The 20,848-nt window shown below is 36.1% G+C and overlaps 1 protein-coding gene across 6 annotated transcripts in view; it reads left to right on the top strand.

Annotated features, from left to right (window-relative positions):
* Window positions 1-20,848, top strand: part of DCAF6 (DDB1 and CUL4 associated factor 6) — a 91,071-nt gene that overhangs the window by 29,540 nt on the left and 40,683 nt on the right. For 3 of the 6 annotated variants that reach the window (XM_074857131.1, XM_074857121.1, XM_074857114.1), the window contains exons 5-11: window positions 3,974-4,087; window positions 5,154-5,289; window positions 7,188-7,402; window positions 9,961-10,054; window positions 13,133-13,252; window positions 13,485-13,730; window positions 19,064-19,231. In XM_074857131.1, coding sequence (XP_074713232.1) covers window positions 3,974-4,087; window positions 5,154-5,289; window positions 7,188-7,402; window positions 9,961-10,054; window positions 13,133-13,252; window positions 13,485-13,730; window positions 19,064-19,231 — 1,093 coding nt within the window. The remainder of the gene's footprint in view (window positions 1-3,973; window positions 4,088-5,153; window positions 5,290-7,187; window positions 7,403-9,960; window positions 10,055-13,132; window positions 13,253-13,484; window positions 13,731-19,063; window positions 19,232-20,848) is intronic. The other 3 variants (XM_074857146.1, XM_074857147.1, XM_074857137.1) reach the window with 1 other exon arrangement.

Here is a 20,848-nt window from a genome sequence, read left to right as displayed (position 1 = left end):
GGTTGTGTGAAAAAAGAAAATGGCTGAAGTACTACCAGACTTAATTTTTGATCATGTAGTAAAAGTATCCTTATGGTTGTAATTACACATGTTCCATTAGAGGTTTTGGCAAAAATACTTCTTGTCTGCAGGGTAACTTTGTAGGTCAGTCAGCAAACCTTGTGGTACTCGCTCTGTTTCTGGGATTTGCAGTTTTGGTTTGGGTTTAATACAAGACTATATTTTCAGTTTTGCAAAATGTGATTCTGGATCCCAGGCTCGCATCGTCTGCTTTTGTTTTTGAGATTTGTTTTGATTGAGAAACTACCGTTTCCTTTGAATAGCATCAGTCCTTATGGCCCCCAATCAGAAGCTTAAACTGCCTCAGTTCTCACTGAAGTTTACTATATATAGTAGTCTGTATGCTAGTCTGTGGACTCTGTAAATTGATTGGATGTTCTCTGTATCTCAAATAAAGCCTGCCTTTTCATAAAAACATCTGGAGACCGAGATGCTATTTCTTAAAGCTGAAATGCCCTCGTTGAGGAGGAGGTCTGTCAGGTTATTGCATTGTGACTTCCTGGGGAAATAAGGGCCTCCCCTTGCTGGCTGGCAGCAAGCAGGCTTGAGGAGCAGCCAGTTACTGGCTCAACTGGTACCTCTGAGTAGCTAGCTGTGAGTATTATATCCAGAAAACTTTTTGAGCTTGAGAACAGGAGAATGGGTATGGATACCATGCTGAGACCTGAAGGTAGTGGTAGAAGTATCACTAGAGCAGTGGGTTTGGGTGTGTGAAGTTTGGGGTCATGGGCTAGGCTGCTCAGAGCACTGCAAATGATAGAGTTGGTGACAGCATAAAAGTCATCACGAGAAGTCACTGTGGCAGCTTTAAGTTTGGATCTGCCCGAGCTTGGGTTGACCAACAGTTTGGTTGGTTACATGAAGTGACTGACACCAGGTGGTGCTGCAAACTAATGATCAAAATGGGGAAAATTCAATGAAAACAGCTTCCAGTTGTGCTTGTGGGTCAGGAGTAGTAACGAGATGCCAGTTGTCTCTTTGCAAGGTGTTTGTCATCAGTAATGATTGTATGCACATTGCAAGCCACTAAACCAAATGATAAATATAAATTTGATTAGGTACAACAAATTAAGCTTGTCAAAACAGACAGTAAGAGTTTAAAAAATATTTTAGAAGAAATATGGAGAGCCCAACAGTCTAACAAATCAAGATGCAAGTTTTATTGTTGTCCATATAGAATGACTATAACTGAACAGTAACTAGTTGTATGGAATATAGTAAACTTCTTCAAAATCATTAATTGGAGAGAGTATGGACATTTGACTGCTGTATTGCACAGTCAAAATGGTGGTATTGCAGGTGATTTTTACTCAGCAAATAATGTTAACAAGGGCATTATTGTTGTTTTAAATGGCAGTAGTGTGATACCATTTTAGTTGTTGATATTGTTTTAAAACGCAGTTAATGGAAGGGATCTCAAAACCCCTATATGATGTTGACTATTTTAACAACTGTGTCTCTTTTTGAAGTTATATTTCTTAGCCTGGTTCGCACTGAGGTTTAACATACTTAAATTTGAACTCTTCTCAAAAAGTCATCAGAAAAGATAGGTTTATAAAACATTTCGGGAGTTACTCATTATAAAGACTATAAGTTCTGTTACTGTGTCTTAAACCTGATATTTGAACATTAAATGCATGTGTTACTGTGTGGCATAACAGACCTTTTTTTGAGCCTTGGCATATGAAAGTATAATAGAGTAAATAGCAGGGGATTTTTAAGCAAATGGCTGAGATGCAGCTTCAGCTTCTGACATAACACAACTTTGTCACTGAGAGGTTTCTGAAGTGGGAAAATAATTCAAAATATTGTGACGCTACTGCCCAGCTGTATGTAACCACATCATCGTATTAAATATAGAACTTTGACTCACTGGATTCTCTAAATAACAAAAGCTGTCATCATCTGCCCCTGAGGTACTAATTCTAAATTTGAATGTGGTTTGAGTTGATACTGTGCTTATAAACTTGGAGTTTGTGGCAGTTCAAGACGTTACAAAGAGTTCCGTTGAAACAGAGGAATGTGGAAATTTGTGTAGATTGTTATGATCTGTGGGATAATTGGAGAATTGTTTTTAATTCTGGGGGAGAATAGAGTAAGTAGAGAGGGAGAGAGAAGTTCTTGAAACATGTTTCTGGAGAATTTGTTGTTTATACAAGGCCATTACAAGTTTATTTTTACTCAGCCAAATGCTTTTCTTTATTGCCCTTCATGTTAACTGCATTTCAGAAGGAGAATGTACTTCTATGGACAACTCTTACCTTCATATTTTCAATACACTGAAATGATCATATAGCTATATATTTTTAAACTTATAATGTGTACTTGTTGAACTTAAATATAGTAACAATGACTCTTAATTATTGGAATCTGCACTTCTGATTTTCTCTATTTTAGTGCTTATAAAGTTACTTAGTGTGTTTTTAAACACCATGCATTAAAATTGGCATGTAGAAGTGGAGGTATGTACTGCACTATTACATGTACATAGTGAAATAGTATCAGTGTGAACAAAACTAAAATACAGTGACTAGAAATAAGAGCTTGCTGTGTTATACCACGTTCAGCAACGTTCTTGGAAGAAAGTGAATGTTTTCAATGCAAACTCTGCATCAAAATACAGCAAAAATGCTGGAAGGATTTAGTGGATCGAAGAACAATTGCTGGCTTTTATAACTTCGCTAATAAAATTAATTTGAGTGAATGTGTAATGAAAAAACACTCTTCAATATATTACGCTAACATATTGAAGAGTAATGGTCATAGCTCAGAAGTTTATTGTTCCATTGTTATTAAAACCTTGGCTTTGTTCTGTCTGTTGTACTTGTTTGTCAGCAGTAAGATTCGGCACAGCACACATTGTCTGAGTTAACATACTGAGCATTACAAGAAGAAATGCTGAATCCTGCAGAGATTACCTTTGTAATCCCACTTTAGGTAGAGAGATTTACAGATATCCATAAGTTATTTTCATTAAGAGTTGGGGGGGCAGAGGGTGCGGAAAATAAAACATCACATAAGTGTTAAAGAATCACTCATTTGCTATGTGTTGAGTTAGCATATTATGCTACTAGTGATTTTTGTAGCTTTATAAATTTCTATGAAGTTATTGATAGTAGCAGTAGTGTAGGAAAAGAAAAATACTGGTAGTTTCTACAACATTTTCAGTTTTGTATTTAAGGGGTAGCCCATAAAAGGATGTTGTTTCATGTGCGTTCGTTGACCTGTGGAATTCAGCTTTAACATGGTTGCTTGCCTTTTTAATTTGTCTCAAGAAGGCCTTCTTGAGTGAAGCCATACATCTGAGACTCCAACTGAGTTCTCCCTAGTTAGAGTAGGACTGAGGTCAGGAAAACGGTGCAGTACAGTACTCTCTTAAAAATTTAAAAAAAAAAAAAAATGCAGTGAGGGGGTAGGCTAGTAACAGCCTTTAATGCATAGCTGCTTCAGGGGACTATTTTGCATATAAAGGAATGGCCCAGTGGGAATAAGTCATCTACTATTTTCATGTCGTTCTGACTTCTGAGGCTTTTATTTGTTATTGTCTTCTATTACTTGGTAGAAAATAAACTGAGCTTCTGTTGAATTATTGCAGCAAATCGATTACTTGTCTGAAAACTGATTGCAGTAAATGTATGTGGCTTATTAAAAGATAATAGAAATAACTGTAAGCTTTGACCTATAAATATTTAATCTTATGTGGCATTCCACAGTTTGTTTTAACTTCAGCAGCTCAAACCTTTCCTTGAAAATGAACATCAGCAGTTTTTCACTTTTCCTCTTTATTTCAATAGAAAGCTTGACTTGAGTTGTAGTTGCTTCAGTCTTTACTGCTGCTCAAAATGATGATGCTTTTATTTTGAAGTTAAAGGTATTTCTGGGAGTATTAATACTTTTCTCTTTTTTTGAGCAGATTATGACAGTACCAAATGATCCCTATACTTTCCTCTCTTGTGGTGAAGATGGCACTGTAAGATGGTTTGATACTCGAATCAAAACAAGTTGCACAAAGGAAGATTGTAAAGATGTAAGAGTGAAATCTTTTAATAAAGATGACCTAAATGTAGAGCTGTACATCATACAAACATAGGATATGAATTCTGGTAAGGCTTTTAGAAATAATAGATTTCAGGGTCGTTGGTGGAGATGACAACATGTTTCCCAAGAATCAAAAAAAGTTTGGGGAGTCTGTTTTCTTTCTTTCTTTCTTGTTTTATTTATTTATTTTAATACCTCTTTTGAGGTATTTGAGGTATTTTTTAGTTTGAGCTTTGGTGTGAGGCTTCAGATATGGTAGAAAAGATTCTGTGTTGAAATCTGGTTTACATTAGTTAGGACAGAGTGCAGAGTTGGAGGCAAAAAATGAACCTTGAAAATCATCTGCAGCCTTATGTTCTTGAGCATCCTTTGTCCCTCTATAAGAAAAGATTTGGTAATGAATTATACTAGATCAAATTATCACTGTTATTAGTCCCAAGAAGGTAAGGTACTGGTGGTGTCCACTGTGTTTGAATTTCAGAAACAGTTATAATATTGAATTAGAGAAAAACTGACACCAAAGTATGTGTACTACTCTCAATTAATTTTATTCTGCTTTGTGCATATTTACCAGTTCTAGGGGTTTCTTTCTTTCTTTTCCTCTATCCAATTATCTGCCCATAGATGAAATTCTATTCTAATCCTTTAAATTAATACTGTTCTAATCCTTTAAATTAATTTAGACTGCTTCTGCACATTTAGTGATCTTCTGACTCAACAGCTATCTATGTTTCCCTAGGAAAATCCAAGGTGCAAGCTAGCTTATCAATCTGTAGTTGTTACGCTTACCTATTCTTAAATGTTTGTTTGTGGTTTGTTTTGATTGGTTTGTTTTTTCTTTTTTAGTTGATCTCGTGCTGTATTTCTGTCTGATGGTCTTCCTTCTCTGCAGTGGCTTTTCTGTTTGACATATTTACAATCTATCTTCACAGGGCCAGACCTAGCTTTCTCAAAGCCTCCTTGGCTCATGGGCCTGTGTCCTGAAGTAAAAAAACAGAACTATACTTCAAATGTTCAGAGCTATTATTTGAATGCTGTGTTTTTGTTTGTTCCAGGATATTTTAATAAACTGTCGGCGTGCTGCCACTTCCGTTGCTATCTGTCCACCAATCCCATACTATCTTGCTGTGGGTTGTTCTGATAGCTCAGTAAGAATATATGATCGGCGAATGCTTGGTACGAGAGCAACAGGTAGGAACCATACCTTACGGTAAGCTTTTCTAACCACTTGCAGATCCAATTCCAAGTTCTTTTTTTCAAAATATATGGTGAATGTCTGACGTGTGATACTGAATGAAGTATAGCTTTCTTTGAGAACTATGCTTTGTAATAGTAGTCATTTCACTCTAATATTTGCTAATACAGAAATCTTCAAGTAAGTAAACTTAATATCTTCATCCATTTTGGAATACATTATGTATTGAATGCAGAAAAAGACATTTTGTAATGTCTTTTATTTTGAGACATGTGATTCCAAGATTCAAAAAAACTAGACTGCAGTCTGCAGTGGTCCACCTGAATTTTAATTAAGTTCTTATCTTGTACTCTGCCATGCTGGAATGTGTTGCTTCTTACGGGAAGGGATCTTATGAATTCTATGATGTCATGCAATATGCTTACCTTTGCAGTAGTTGTTGCTATATCTAACATAATTTCCACTGAAAAACTACAAATCCTTCAGGTGAAAGCTATCATGCTTCAGGTGCTTACTTAAGAATTTTATAAAAAAATTTCAGGTGACAAGCAAAAGTCCATGATATAGTTCTAATGCATCTCTTTCCTGTAATGTATGACCAGTGCATGTTTGGACACATATGAACTAGTATGAACTAGCTGTGCATACACATTCATGCAAGTAATCAGTGTCACAAAATCTGTCATTTCTTGCAGTATTTTCCTGTTGATGACTGTGATGGAGGAGGAAGGAAACTGTAAAGATAACTCAGTAAACATAAAAACACCCCTCTCATCAGGCTAATGTTTTTGTAAGATCTTTCCCTTTCATCACAGTGGTCAGCAAGATTCTGAGAGCTGCCTGAGGAACAGATTCTGGAGGGTTGATTAAAAGGTACTATGTACCTGCCCTTGTAACAATACAGGAACAGATTAATTCAGGTATGCAGGCCTATACAGTAAAGGAGAGAAAAGCCAAAATCTTGAAGACTAATTTTTCTAGATATATTGGTGTAGTGTTCTGTTGTTTGGTTGGGGGGATTGGGGGTTGGAGTTTTGTGAGGATTTTTTAATTTGTTTTTAAGGGGTGAGGTATTCTATGACTAGTGAGCAAACTCTTGATTTTCATTTAAAACTTTCTGTTTCAGTCCTTATGTAGTGTGAGATGATAAACTCTGAACTTACCTGTGGTCAAGGACAGACTGTTGCACATACTAAGCCACAACAGATATGCCATGCGGGAAACAGTTACATGGCAAATTATGAGGTTTTGGAACAGTCTCTTTTTCTCAGTGTTAGATCTTCTTATAGGTAACTTTTATCTGGTCACAAATTTGTAATTCTAGAATTTAAGAATGTTTTGGTGTGTGGAATGGAGGTGAGTTGTAACTGCAATGTATTGTATAGTTCTGTAGTTTCAAAATGACATTGTTATATCTCAAAGAAAAAAAACTAGTACTTTTCAAAAATATTTTGGGTAGAAAAGAGGAGATACGTGTCCTAAACTTTCCAAGTTTCATATAATGAATTCCTTTCTAATTTGGGTGTAGGTATAGATTTCATTATTATTGTGTAAATGTTCTTAGGTTCCAAAATTTCCATTTGTACTACATTTAACAGGTAGCATCCACACACCATCATGTGATGGGTGTGTGATACGTGAATTATATTTGTGTGTGTGTTTTCATCTTTTTTAAAAAAATGTACGTAGTGATTGTAAACAAAATATAAAATACTAGTAAGGTCTGGTATGTCACTATTCAGATCCAATTTAATGCAAAAGCTACAGGATACTTAGCTTTTATCTTTTGTTGGATGTTAAATAAGTATATTGAAGCTTTTGAAAATTTGCAATAGTAAATGTGTCATTTCTTTCTCTCTTCCCCCCCCCCCCTTTTTTTTTTTTTTAAATATAGGGAATTATGCTGGTAGGGGCACTGTTGGAATGGTGGCACGTTTTGTTCCTCCTCATCTCAATAACAAATCCTGCAGAGTAACGTCTCTGTGTTATAGTGAAGATGGTCAAGAGATCCTTGTTAGCTACTCCTCAGATTACATATACTTGTTTGATCCCAAGGATGACACAGCACGAGAACTTAAAGTTCCTTCTGCTGAAGAGAGACGGGAAGAGGCAAGTGATTAAGATGACCTGTTTTCATGTTTTATATTTTTTTTCTTGTGGCACACTTGTATCAGTTGTATTTCCTTTTAAATTAATCTTAAGTCAGTGTTGCTGTTCATAGATTGAGATGTGACAAGTAGATTGTGTTACAAAATTTGCATATCTACAATATATTTAGTTATATATTTACAGTATTTTGTCACTGGTTTTCTTTCTTGCCTGGTTTCCCACTCCTAAAGATGAGAAGGCATCTACGTGAACCTCAGGTTATAAGATCAGCAAGGGTGGCAGGTCACTCCTGTAACTGAGGTGTATGCTCTGTTATTTTGCATGGCACCAAAAGCATATTCATGAAATCAAGTATAAATACTCTTTGTTAAAAGCGATCATTTAATGACAGAGATGAGGGGGGTACAAGATGTTTAGATCGAGGAGGTGAGCCACTGCTACTGATCAGTATTAACAATTTCAACAGTTGTATCCAAAACACAAGCAGTTGTTTAGTATCAGCTCAACTACAACGATGCTGACCCTTCCAGTCTAAATTTTCTGATCAATATAAAACAAATCTCTTTACAGTAAAGTTATATACATCTCTCCCCCTCCCCCTGCAGTCCTCCAACCATCCGCTCCTTTTTTTTTTTTTTCCTCTTTTCTGGCATTATGGTCACCCTTTCATAAGCTCCTCTGTATCCTGAGGTCATTACCTTTAGTCTGAGACAGGGGCCTCAAGGGAGTTTACAATGAGTTGTCAGCATCCTGCTGTCTTCACTGGGAGGGTGAGTGTGATGATAATGATGGAGATTTCTTCCTCCTCTGTGCTGGCAGAAACATGATGTTTTCATCCTCCTTTTTTTGAAGAGTCTGCTTGAGGGTTTATTTTTATACTTTTTAAACACACTCTACATGATGTGTTTACTTTATTTGTCTGCCAATATGGCGTGTATTTGCTTTTAAATGCTTGTTCTTTGTCCTTGTTGTTACCCCTACAACAGTTGTTGCTTGGGTCCAACCTTTATAGTACAGTTAACAGCCAACAGTGAGAAGGTGTCTCTGGTAGCCCCCTGTGTCCACACCTGCAGGATATCTGCTGTCAGCCCATGCCAGTACTACTTTATGCTGCATCAGTATCCTGCGGTCATAGGTAGTTCTTTAGTGCAGAGTTTACCTAGTTGGCATTCCTGTATATATCGAAAGGGTTAACAAGAGGTTGTACCCCACACATCAATGCAAATTAAGCAAAACTAAAGCAAACTATGTGATAATCACCTGGTCACCAGATAATTGCTGTTGCAGCTAAATGAGTTAAAAGAAAGCTCCAAGCAAGTGAAGTCCAGACAAAGCCTGAGAAGGGTGAGGCTTGTGGTGTTAGCTTCAAATTAAGCCTGTGGCCTGTTACTAGCAATGACCATGCTATATTTACCAGGCCATAGGCTGCTATTACTAGTACAAACATTGTTGATCAGAAGGGGGTGTAGATTCACAGGACTAAGGAAAAATGTCCAGCTGAGTTACACTGTTACCTCACTGAGGCAGGAGAAAGCGAAGAGGAACCCAGGAAAATTATGTGATGAACAAACGGTTCTGCACTTTTCCCGTTCTTCTATGTAATGTTAATCTTATGTTAAGTAATTTGGTGGAGAATTGACTGCCCAGTTGCTATAGAGAAAAAAGATTGTGACCACCTGTGAATAACAGATCCTACGTATTCTTTTCTTTTGTAGGCACAGAATATATCCAGTAGTCTCTTCTTGCTAGATGATTTTACTGAAATGATATTTTTATTTCAGCCTGGCTTTAAAATATGTAGAGTAGAAGGATTCTTCCTGAATCTGCTGGCTCCTGAAAGTTACCACTTTAATATGCTTGCACCACAGGGGTTTTGCATTTAATTTAAAATTGTCAGCACAACTATTTACTTCTTTTAAGCCATAAATATCCAATCAATACACTTAATTTTAAACTCTGAACTGCATTTCTGAATGTTCAAAGCACTTGTTTTTCTTTTCAAGTCTCTGAAAGTAGCACTGCATATATAGTACTTGTTCTATACTTCCTGCTGCAAAAAGCCCCATGTTATAAAAATTTTCAAACCCCACAGGTTAAAAAAGAAACTAAAGTTTATTTTCATAAAGTTTCTATGTTTTTTTAATGTCTGATTGTTTTTCCTTTTATTTAATTGCAAATCCACATTTCATTAAACTGAGGGTGCCATATAGTTTTTTAACACGAAGAGGGGAATATTTTTATTATTGCTCAGTATGGAAAGGCTCAATTACATAGTAAAGTTAGTATTGCATAAAATAAAAGCTTAGTTCTGAGAGTCATTGATTTAGACTGAACTATGTAGCTAAAACTCTTGCATTCAGTTGATAGTGTTGTACTTATTCATAGTTCATCTGAACATATGGCTGACGTTCCAGTTTTTTGTGATGTACGAATTTATGTAACTTAAGAAAATTGAGATGTTACGTTTATAGTTAGACTTAGAATTCTGTGTTGTCCAACATAAATAGCATTGTAATGCCTTTCTCTTTTTTTTTAAATTTTTTTTTTTTTATTTCTAGTTACGGCAACCTCCTGTGAAACGTTTGCGGCTAAGAGGGGACTGGTCAGATACTGGTCCAAGAGCAAGGCCTGAGAGTGAACGAGAAAGAGATGGTAAAGTATTTGCAGTTGTGGGGGGGTGTTTGTCTTTGCTTATGTGTTTTGTTTTGGTTGGTTTTTTGTTGGGTGTCTGTCTTCATTTTGGTTTGGGTTTTATTTTCCAATTTTTCTTGAAAATTCCTGAAATATGTAAGTGATTCAGGTTAAGCTGTCCATGTTTTAAGAATCAGCCAGGCCTTAAGATGGTTTTCTTAGAATTTAACATAGAACTGCTATTCTGCAGTGATTTTTTTTTAAAATGTATAAATTGAAAGTACTCTTACCAGAAAACTTATGTTGCTTCAGTTAAGCTGATATGAATCAAGTGGAACTTACTTCATTGCATTGGTCATGTAGGAACACAAATAAGTATTACCCTTTTTGTAGTCAAGCCCCATATGTAATCAAAGTTACAAAGGAAATGCTCTGTAACGGTTACATCAGGGGACTGGAATTCAAAGCAATAGGATAATAATATCTTATTTTTCACTTTTTCTATAAAACACATGTATTGACTATATTTTTATGCTTATATTTTCATGTTTGTAATATATTACTCAATTACTTGAGGTTTCAGTAGATAGAGCATTTCCAAAGCTATGCTTTAGCGTCAGAAAATGGGATATGAAAACAGGGCAGAGGATGCTCTGTCACTCATCTTACTCTTCGTTTAATGATGTGTTTCTGTTTGTATCTGACAGGTTGTGGGGTACAAGTATTTGTTCTAGCTCCCTTAAATCTGTCTGCCTTTTCTGCCTCCCGTTTCCCTTTCCAGATTTTCTGTGTTGGTTTTCTCATCTTCCTGATTCCCCAAACTAGAATAGAAGTGTCTAGCTGTATCAGACTAATGGTCCATGTAGCATAGGATTCTGTATCTGACACAGGCAATAGAAGATGCTGTTTAGGGAGAGAACATGAGCCTGTCCTCTATCCTAGTCTGTTGCCTTTGTTGTTCCCCCAGTATTCAGAATTACTGGATTAGAAACTTTAGAGGATATGTTCCCATCTGTTCCTTTAGAATCTGTGTATGGTTCTACTGCCTGTGAGTTTTTATAATCCTTTTTTGAACCTGTTGATAATATTTCCTATGGCAAAAAATTCCAGAAGTTCAGTGCCCGCTGTGTGAAGTACTTTCTTTCCTTTCTTTTAAACTGCTCTCTTAGTTTGATCATGTGCTTCTTATTCTAATAGCACAGGATTTGATTACTAACAGTGTTACATTCTGCTTACTTGGTGCTTTCATTCCACAGACCTTATTTGTGTACCTCCTCACATTAGGAACACTTTTGCTATCATTTTTGTTGCGGTCTTTTCCCGTCAAAATTACTTGCGGCTTTGGCTTTGCACAAAGTTACTTTTTAGCTACGTTCTTTTTCAACTAAGTATCTCCAGTGTCCTAGCTGTTATTTCCCCATTATATGAAGTGAATCTGCTGAGGAAAAAATAAAGCCTGAGTAAAAAGGACTCCTCCAGTAGACTTGTACAGTATAGACATTGGCTAGATTTTTATTTTCTCAAAACAAAGCTTCAGTATCTTTACTGTGTGTTATTTGATACAACTGTATAGTGACTGAGAATAACTATATTGCATTAGTTAAGCATGTGGTGACCTGTGACTTATTTTTCTGTTAACTGTTCGTTGCCCTGTCTTCCCATCAGTAACCATCCTTTGTCTGTTCAGCTATTGCATTCCATTTACGTGTGTTTTAAGTTTCTGAGGTCAGAGCTCCTCTGCCTGGGGTATAGGAGGGAATGAGAGATCTCATGGAAGGGTCAGAGACCTGCAGTGTGGAAATGAGGGTAGACAAGGGCATTGGGGCCCAAAAATGAGGGGCACTGTGTTTCTGGGGGTGGGGTGGGTTGGTGTGTTCCCCTTCCCTTCGCCATTCCCAATAATGTCTTTTAAATAATAATAAATAATCTAAAAACAAGGTCCAGCAAAGATATATTCAAGCTATATCCTAGCAGTGAAGGTTATATGCAGTCCTGAAAGATAATCAGTTGCTCCAGATATTTGATCAGTGTTTCAGCTTTTATGACATCTGTGCAGGGAGCAGCACAGATGTTTGAGAGGCATGTTCTCACTGTGTGTGTTCTTCCCAAGTACGCTTCAGATTCTTTCAGTGTTAGCTTTTGTACATAGGGTATTAAAATATTTTTCATATATGTATTTTGATAAGTAATTGTACTTCACAGGAATTCAGTTTCTGAAGGTCTTCAATTACAAAACTTTTCCAAAAGTTGCTTAAACACAGCACACTTCCAAAGTGGCTAAGGGGCCAGCAGAAGCTCTTACTGCAGTATGAGTAGAATGGTCCAGTCCAGTGGAACAGTCTTCTATTGGAAGATAAATACCAAAAAAACCCCACCACTACCCCGCAACCCCCAAAAACCAAACCAAACAACAATATTTCACAGAATACAAAAACCACTTAGATTCAAATATTATATTTCAGCACTTCACAAATGGAATTTTTCCTGTCTTCTCTCCTGAAACAACTTTTGTTTCATACGTAATAAAATGAGTTATGTTGAAAGTAAGTATGTCAAAGACTTTGCTGCTTGAGAGTCTTTGCAATCCTGACACATGATCCAAAATGTGCAAATGAAAATCCCTAAAAGAACTCTTCTGTTGTATTAAATTGTACCTATGAGGAGAATCTAAGTCACGAAGAAGCCTTTTGGAATTTTAAAAGCATCATGTGCTAGTTTTATGGTAGTCTTTTTGCTCTTTCATTGTTTAATGGTAAAATTGATAACTTTATAATTAGCTGGAAAAACATAAAAATCTAGGCTTTCTTAACTTATTTAACTGGCATTTAAAACTGAATGACTTAAATTTCACAATGTCATGTGTACAAAAGCTGCAGGTAACTGTAAAACAGAGAAGGAGGAGGGACTGTTGGTTTTTGTGGTGCCGTGTTCAGCTGGCAATTCTTGCTGAACTGTTGTGCTGAAAAAAGGAGATGGTTCAGGGGATTACTAGTTATGAAACTTACAGTGCAGGGTTTTTTTATGGAAGAAGAAATGGAGAGAAAAAAAGAATGCTTTTGTAAACTTGTAGATGAAACTTTAGCATTACTTGTTTTACAGGGGAGCAAAGTCCTAATGTCTCTCTAATGCAAAGGATGTCAGATATGCTGTCAAGATGGTTTGAAGAAGCTAGTGAAGTTGCACAAAGTAATCGAGGACGAGGAAGATCACGGTCCAGAGGTGATTTCCTTCTTTTCAAGAATAATAATTACAGCAGAAAGTATGTTTATGCTGGATGTACAGGCCTTGAATATCAACCTTTCTGAAGTGTAAACTAAAATTTTTAGTGCATTCTGAAGAACTGAGTACACTTGTTTGCCATATGAATGGTAATGCAAAGGAATGCATAGCGACAGAGTAAGTTTACCTTTGAGCTCTTGTTTTTCTTGCCTTTTTTTATTTTTAATCAAAGGTGGGACTAACCGGACAGATGCTCCTGCTACTAATAACGTGCCACCTAGTACAGAATCAGAAACTGCAATGGAAGTAGATGGTTCTGAACAACTTCCATCATCTTCCTCTTCTACAATGTCAGCCCAAGCTCCTTCAACATCATCTTCAACAGAAAGTCCCCCTTCAACTTCATTATTGTCCTCTCCTGATAATGAACAAAGGCCTTCTTTAGGGGCCTCAGCTCAACCTGTGCTCCATCAGTCTGGTGAGAAGAAATCCATCTTGTCATTGTTTATGAAAAATGCTTTCAATAAGAAGCAATTTTATTTTAGGATATTTTGGGTAATTGATCTCAATCTGTTTTCTTTCTTGCACATCCTTAATGAGACTAGGTATTTTATAGTTACCAAGTGACTGCAGCTGTGGTTTAAAGATACCATCAGTATCATTAATATACCAATACCAGTTAAGTACCATCAGCTGTATATGTTTGTCTGAAGAAGGAATCTCAAAAGGGGATAACCAGTATTGTCTTCTGAAGTAGAAATAAAAAAATATTGCTTGCTTTCTCTAAACCTACTGTTCTCTTGATGGAGTATAAGTAACACCATGCCTTCTTCAACTGTGATTTGGCTGTAGCAGCATCAATGCAATGAATAGCAGAAATTATGCCTGTTATAATCAGAGGAAGTAGAGAATGTCTCCTTCAGTAGGAATCTGCATCTTCAACATTTCAGAGTCAGCAATTTTATTTTTTGCCTCTCAAAAATATCTGGATATATAGGGCTTACCTTGTGTGATATTCCATTATAGGTTAATAAATTATACTACGTTGATTTTTAAGTTTGTATATCTTGAAGAAACTCATTGTTTTTAATATAAACTTACATTCTTGTGAGAAAAAGAAGAAAGTATATTGTTCTAACATTATTCTGACATTAACACTGTTATGTTAACTTAACACTAACTAATGTCAGAAACTTATTTGGGTGGTAAAAGAGCATCTTATGCTTTGACTGGCCCTTTTCCATCTCTATGCAGGAAAAGATGCCACAACCTTTAGAATTAAATATGTGCACGAGAGTTTATTTTTACTTTTTAAAAATGAGTTTCTAGGCCTCACAGTTATGGTGGAAAGGCTGACATGATCCAAAACACCTACAGGTTCAGACTTGATTATTTTTAAATACCATGGTTTTTGTATAAATACAACTTTTGTCCAATTCTGTTGTAAAAAATCCAGGTCTTTGTCATTGGAAAAGATGACTGATAGCATCTTCAGGCCCTAAATTGGATGTTCTGGAGTGAAGGAGAGATGGGGATTTCCCAGGGAAAAGTGTGCCATTCAGTGTACTGTGGCTGCTGCAGCCAAAATCTTTGGGACAGGTGAGAAATGATTAGGTATCGGAAAGACAGGGAAGCAAAAGACATAAGTTGAAATACATTAAATGTATCATCCCTGCCCTTTCAAACCTTGCAAGTAGTCTGATACTTATTTAGAGAAAATAAACAGTGAGCAGAAGCATGACAATACACACAGCCCAGATGCTGTTTTCTAGAATAAGTGAATACTGGAAAATTTATTTAGTAGCAGAGGCTTTTAGTCACCTGTGTTTTGTATTGGTGTCAGTTTTCTGCAATCTCAAGTTTTTCACAATACATACACAAAAAATGAAGGGCTCTAATTCATTGTAACCCAATTCATTGTAATTCGATGTAACCCACTTTAGCTGCAACTATCTTTGGTACAGAGGGGTAGCCACCAAAGAACACACATACTATTACTGGATAAATTTGATCTCTTTATTTTATAAAGTATATGGTATATCTGAAGCTTACAGTGGCCAGGAGAGTATGGCCCTTATTAAAAATAAATTCTTCAAGCTACGTCATTGAAACTTTGTGTGTTGCATAATGATAATGCACTATAGAGCGTTTCTGAAATTATGCATTTTCTATCCTGCTTTTTAAAGAATGTATGCTGACTAGAAAAAGCATTTTCCTCCTTTTCTCTGAATCTGAATTTCTAAGTCAAAGTTTATTCTGCTAGCATGAAGCTGAAGTTGTTATTTCATAATCTAGCTCTTTTCTAAAAGCGTTTCCTCTTTCCCAGTGTTACTTTGGGTTTAAGACTCTCTATGTTCAGTTTTAAAAGGGGGGGTGGCTATTGTTTTGTTGACAGACAGGATACTTTCTAATTTACTGTGTAATGTTTGATAGGTTCTTTGACTACACCTAAACAGGGTGTCAGATTGGCTGCTGATTCTTTAAAAAAAAAAAAAGTCACCATACCCACCCCCCCAAACTCCAAACCCACAGAAAGAAAGAAAGAAAACAAACTTCATCTGGTATTCTTTATTGTTGTATTGGAGATTTAAGTGTTAGGACCTGGTGCCATCTTTAAATTGTGTACAGGACTCCTGCAGGAGTAAACTTAATAGTACTATATGTTTGCACACCTAGTAAGCATCTTGTCTAGTTTGCATTGCTTTTAAAACACTTAAGTTACTGTAAAACAAGTCTTTGGGTAACATGGGTAAGTTCAGAGAGAGAGAAAGCTCCTGGGAAGAGGGAGCAGGTCATGGCAGAGCAGTAGCAGTGGGTTTATAAATGGGTAAGCTTGAATGTGGATTTCCATTGTGCAATGTTTGTGTACTTACATAACCCCTGACAGTGCTCAGTTATGAGACTTCATCTCTGATCTACAAATGTGAAAACACTGCACTCTGCATCAACCACAGTATTCCCTGGGTTTGTTTAGCTGCATTTATAGGTGAATAAAACCTGCTGCTTTTTGGGGTGATGGAATAGGGAAAGTGATAATAGAAATGGTAGTAGGAAGACCAGATGGAGGTGTGTTGTAAAAGACGGATGACAGGGTAAGCGTTTTGGAAAACAGAAGAAGGAAAGTGAGAGGCTTGCAGCCATCGTTTTGCTTAAGGTGGTGGTAGATATGAGTTTCAATATTGTAGCAAAGAGTTAGCAAATGAAGACTGTGTTTTCAGGTAGTGAATTATTTAGAATTGGAGCATGAATTCATACTATAGAATGGAACAGACTTATAAACAAATTTCCAGAAATAATTTCTACAGATTTTTGTACTGAACACAGGTGCTGGTGGTAATCCTGTCTTTGAAATAGCAGTATTTTTTTGCATATATATTATAATTCAGATATATTGTTGGTATGGTGTTCCAGAAAATATGCCATGTGGTGAGCATTTGAGCTTCTACATCTGAATTACTTAATCTCTTAATGTTTTAAAAAAGTACATGTTCAAAATAGTCAGGACAAAAATGGTTCAGTGCTGGAGCTTGTTGGGATAAGTCTCTTTATCAGAATGTATATTCTAGAAGAATACAGTTGGAACATTTGAGTAAGTTGAAAATAATCAGCAAGATCAGTGCAAAATTTCAGTAGCCTGTTCTTGTCAGTATGTTTGAATAATTATATTTTTTTTTTATAATGAGACAGAACAATTGCTGGAGATTTTAATGCCTGTCACTAAGGAAAAAATAACAAATTTATTTTCTTGCCCTTCTTGGACCATTCAGTGGAAACCGTTAATTCATTTTTTACATTAGTTTTAAGATGTTGTAGTTTTAAGCCACAAATAAACATCAGATGCAACAAACTGTAAAATATAATAATGCTTTTTTCCCCATAAATAATACTCCAGATTGGTACCATTGGGAGGGGAGGTAGGGGGCAATTGACTAATTAGGACAAAGTTTAATTTTAATGTCTGTTCTGATAAAAGGTAACTTTTCTTTTAAATTTTGAATGGGAAAGTGGCAATAGCTGTTTTTTTTTCTTTCCGTTTCTCTTTCCTCACTCCATTTGCTGGCAAAATAAACCTTTGCTTAGAGATTCTGAAATGTGTAAAAGATGGTGTCATTGAATATATTCAGGATAGTAGTTGTCTCTTTACATTTTGAACTTGTTACATCTTAAATTGTAACTGCCTCTGGACTGAGTGGAACTGAATCAGCAGCAAGTACTGAAAAATGCAAGTTTAGACATCATTGAAACTTCCTTAAAAGCATTTCTAGACTGTTTGGAGTTCTAACATCCATAAATGTTCATGGCACACGAAAACTATTCATAACAAATCTTTTTGATGCCATATTTCTTTCAGGAAGTATATACGTTTCCTTCTTGTTATGCTTCAACCATAAACTGGCAGGATGTATTTCCCAGGAGGGGTATTAGACTGAGGATATTAGAGCTCATGACTATTTGATATTAACTGGTGCCTCCTGCTAATTTTTGAATGACTGGATTATGTCTTTGGGTTTGTTTCTTTTTATGAAAGAAAAATTAAAATTTACTTGCTTCACTAAGTGAATAAGGGTTACAGAATATTTGTAAAGCTTTTGCTTGGATGAAAGCTTATACGTCAATGTAGTATTTTAACACTTCATAGTACTGATTTTTTTTTTTCTTTGCAGATTTCCTCATATCTTCAAAATATTCCAGAGTGTCCTTGATATAAATACTTTCAGGATAGGTCTAAGCTAGCAGTTTATGGCAGAACTAGCTAGAGCATTTGAGTCTGAATTAGCTTCTCTACCCTACTGTATTATAGGTGAGAGTAGTTCAGCAGTGGTTCAGGTCAATGTTGTGCTTCAGCTATTGCTAATAAAGACACAATCTGTGTTGTATAAAGAGAAGTGCTTGCTGTACAGCACTTGTGTAAGTGGAGAAAATCTTCAAAGAGCATGGAAAGAATAAAAAATTACTTGGACATGTACTTTTATAGCAGTTTGCAAAAAATAGTTAATCAGACAGTGGATTGGTACATGCTAAAACAGTATAACTGAATAAAGACAAAATGACGGAAACAGTGGAGTCTAAAGGTGGAACTGAAAGAATAGTCTAAGAGAATGATGCTAAGAATTGTTTATGAACCAATAAATTACTTTCTCTGTAGGATCACTTAACAGTGTTTTCAGACTTTGAATCCTCACCCACTGGGAATGTCTTGAGATAAAAAATGAGTTCATGGTAAAATGTATTTTTTGATTAGATGCTGTTCTGCCACCTATTTCCATAGTCCCAGTTTACTTTTTTCACAGGTTTGTTTTGGACAAAATTGTACTAGTTTTTTTTTTTTCACACCAGGAAGCTATCACACACATTTTGAAAATTTACCTGTAGATCACAGTTGCATAATTTCACACCACAAATATTCTCATTTGTTATATGTGTTAGGAATATGAAAATGAATACTTCTGTTTGCTTTGTTTTGAATCAGTCAGGATCTATCTATTTTCATTAAATAATTATTTGTTAAATGGTTTAAGTGTTGGAGATGGGGAGGTGGGTATATTTTGACATGACTCATGAACTTTAAGTCCGTGATCCATGCATTTAGGAAGAGACAGACAATTTCAATACTTTATTTTATAATTTCTGGATGTTAGTAAATGATTTACATAATTTTTTTCACTGTGATTACACTTAGTATCTGTTGCTTCTCTCTGTGGTCAGTCCTTCCACCCCTCCTCCCTGTTCTGTATATTTTATGTTCAATGCTTCTTTTACATACCTTTTTTTTCTTTTTTTTTTTCCCTCCCCTCCCTCCCCGTTTGTCAGAGTTAATGGGACCTGAGTTAGCTATAATCCGTAGGGGTCTGCAACGACTGAGGCTTAAGAAGGCAGAACAACAGAGACAGCGAGAGCTAGCTGAGGGTTCAGCACCACAGTCGTCCTCCTCTGATCAGTCCTCCTCTAAGGGCTCCTCACAGGACCCTCAGACATCAGGTTGTCATTTGTCAAGGTTTCTTAAAGCAGCTAACGTAGTTATAGTTTGTGCTGCTGTTGTCTGCTGAGATGCTTCTCTTCCAGAACGAGAGACTTAATGCATTTGCTGCTTGTCTTACCTTGCATGTGGTGGTGTTTATCATCACATGGTTAGGGAAAGAGCAATATTGACAGTTTTCATTTGTCTAACATGTTTGGATTATATAGCTAAATGATACTACATGAAGAAAGTTTCCTAGGTGCATGATATCAGGTATGTGCAATGTTCGCTAGAGCAGTTGAGCAACAAATGGCGGTGTCCTGAATAGACTAAGGTACTTACACACTTAAAATTGCATTTCAGTGTTAATTGTATCTGATGGTAACATTTAAGATTTGGCTTTGGTTTAGCATATGTTCTAAATCAGGGTAATGATTCTGTAAAACAGAATTTTGACACTCTTATATGCTATGGTTTTACAGTAAGTATAGTGAAAATACTTAGAACAAGCCAAAGTCCCCAGATATGCTCTCCTTTTTTAAATAGTGACTTTTCATTTCACCATCCTCTTACTCCTGTCTTATTGAGATTAAAAATGATGACAAGAAAACCTTGGAGATGTTTATAATAAAAAGAGACATATTTGAGAAAGCTAAGAGGTAAACTGCAGCATAAACTTGAAACAAACTTTGTCATGGTACTATGTGAAAATGAGTGAGCTGCATGCTCTGTGCAAAATCAGCGTATTTTGTGTTGAGAAGTAATGTCTAGCAATGTTTCTTCTGTGGATAAATTCTGTGACAGTTGAGGTGTGGCTAAATTATAAGGATTGTGTCAAACATTCACAGCTCGACCTGCTATGGTTCAATCTATTCATTTATCTGGAGCCTTACAGAACAATTTGATATAACAGTGGCTAGTGCTCTAGTTACAATACATAGTTATTGAATTTTGAATAACTTCATGCACTAAAAAATTCTACAGTGAGTTTTCAGAATGTTTGGAAACCAGTAAACCTGAAGGGCTGTGTGTTTATCCTTGGAATGGCAGCCATAGGTGCCTGTTACCTGTAGCAGAAGAACAAGAAAAATAATGGTAGCAGTGTTCTTGTAGGTGACAGCAGTTTCCTGCCAGGGGAAAAAAAATCAAAAATCCAAAAGCTACTTTTTTCAGCAAACTGAACATCAAAATTTATTAACTCAAAGATATGTATTGATAGAGGCAAAACCATAGCTAACACTTACTTGCAATAGATCTTGATCTTCCATTTTGTTTTTGGAATGACTTAAAATTTATTTTACTAAATTGTTTCCAGTTGAATTGAAGTTGGGAAAAAAGTTTTGTTACAACCATATCTGTAGAATTTGCAGCTGGAGGTATATCTGTGGGTATCTTACTACCTCTGAAGTATATGTTGGTCTGGGTTTCACTTGATACTGTCTCACCCATCTCTTAGTGCTCCTTCAAGGATACAATGTAATTCTTTACTCCTGGTTGCTCGCACGTCAACATACTGTAGGATCCATACTGACACAAATTTGAAGCTTTAAGCTGAGTAATTGCTTTCACTAGGAGTCAGAGATGTATTGTATTTAGTTTGGATTCCATCACTGTCTCTTGGATTTTTGAGTTCGCAT

Source organism: Strix uralensis, chromosome 2 (assembly GCF_047716275.1).
Source record: "Strix uralensis isolate ZFMK-TIS-50842 chromosome 2, bStrUra1, whole genome shotgun sequence".
NCBI lineage: Eukaryota > Metazoa > Chordata > Aves > Strigiformes > Strigidae > Strix > Strix uralensis.
This window is presented reverse-complemented; position numbering and strand designations above follow the sequence as displayed.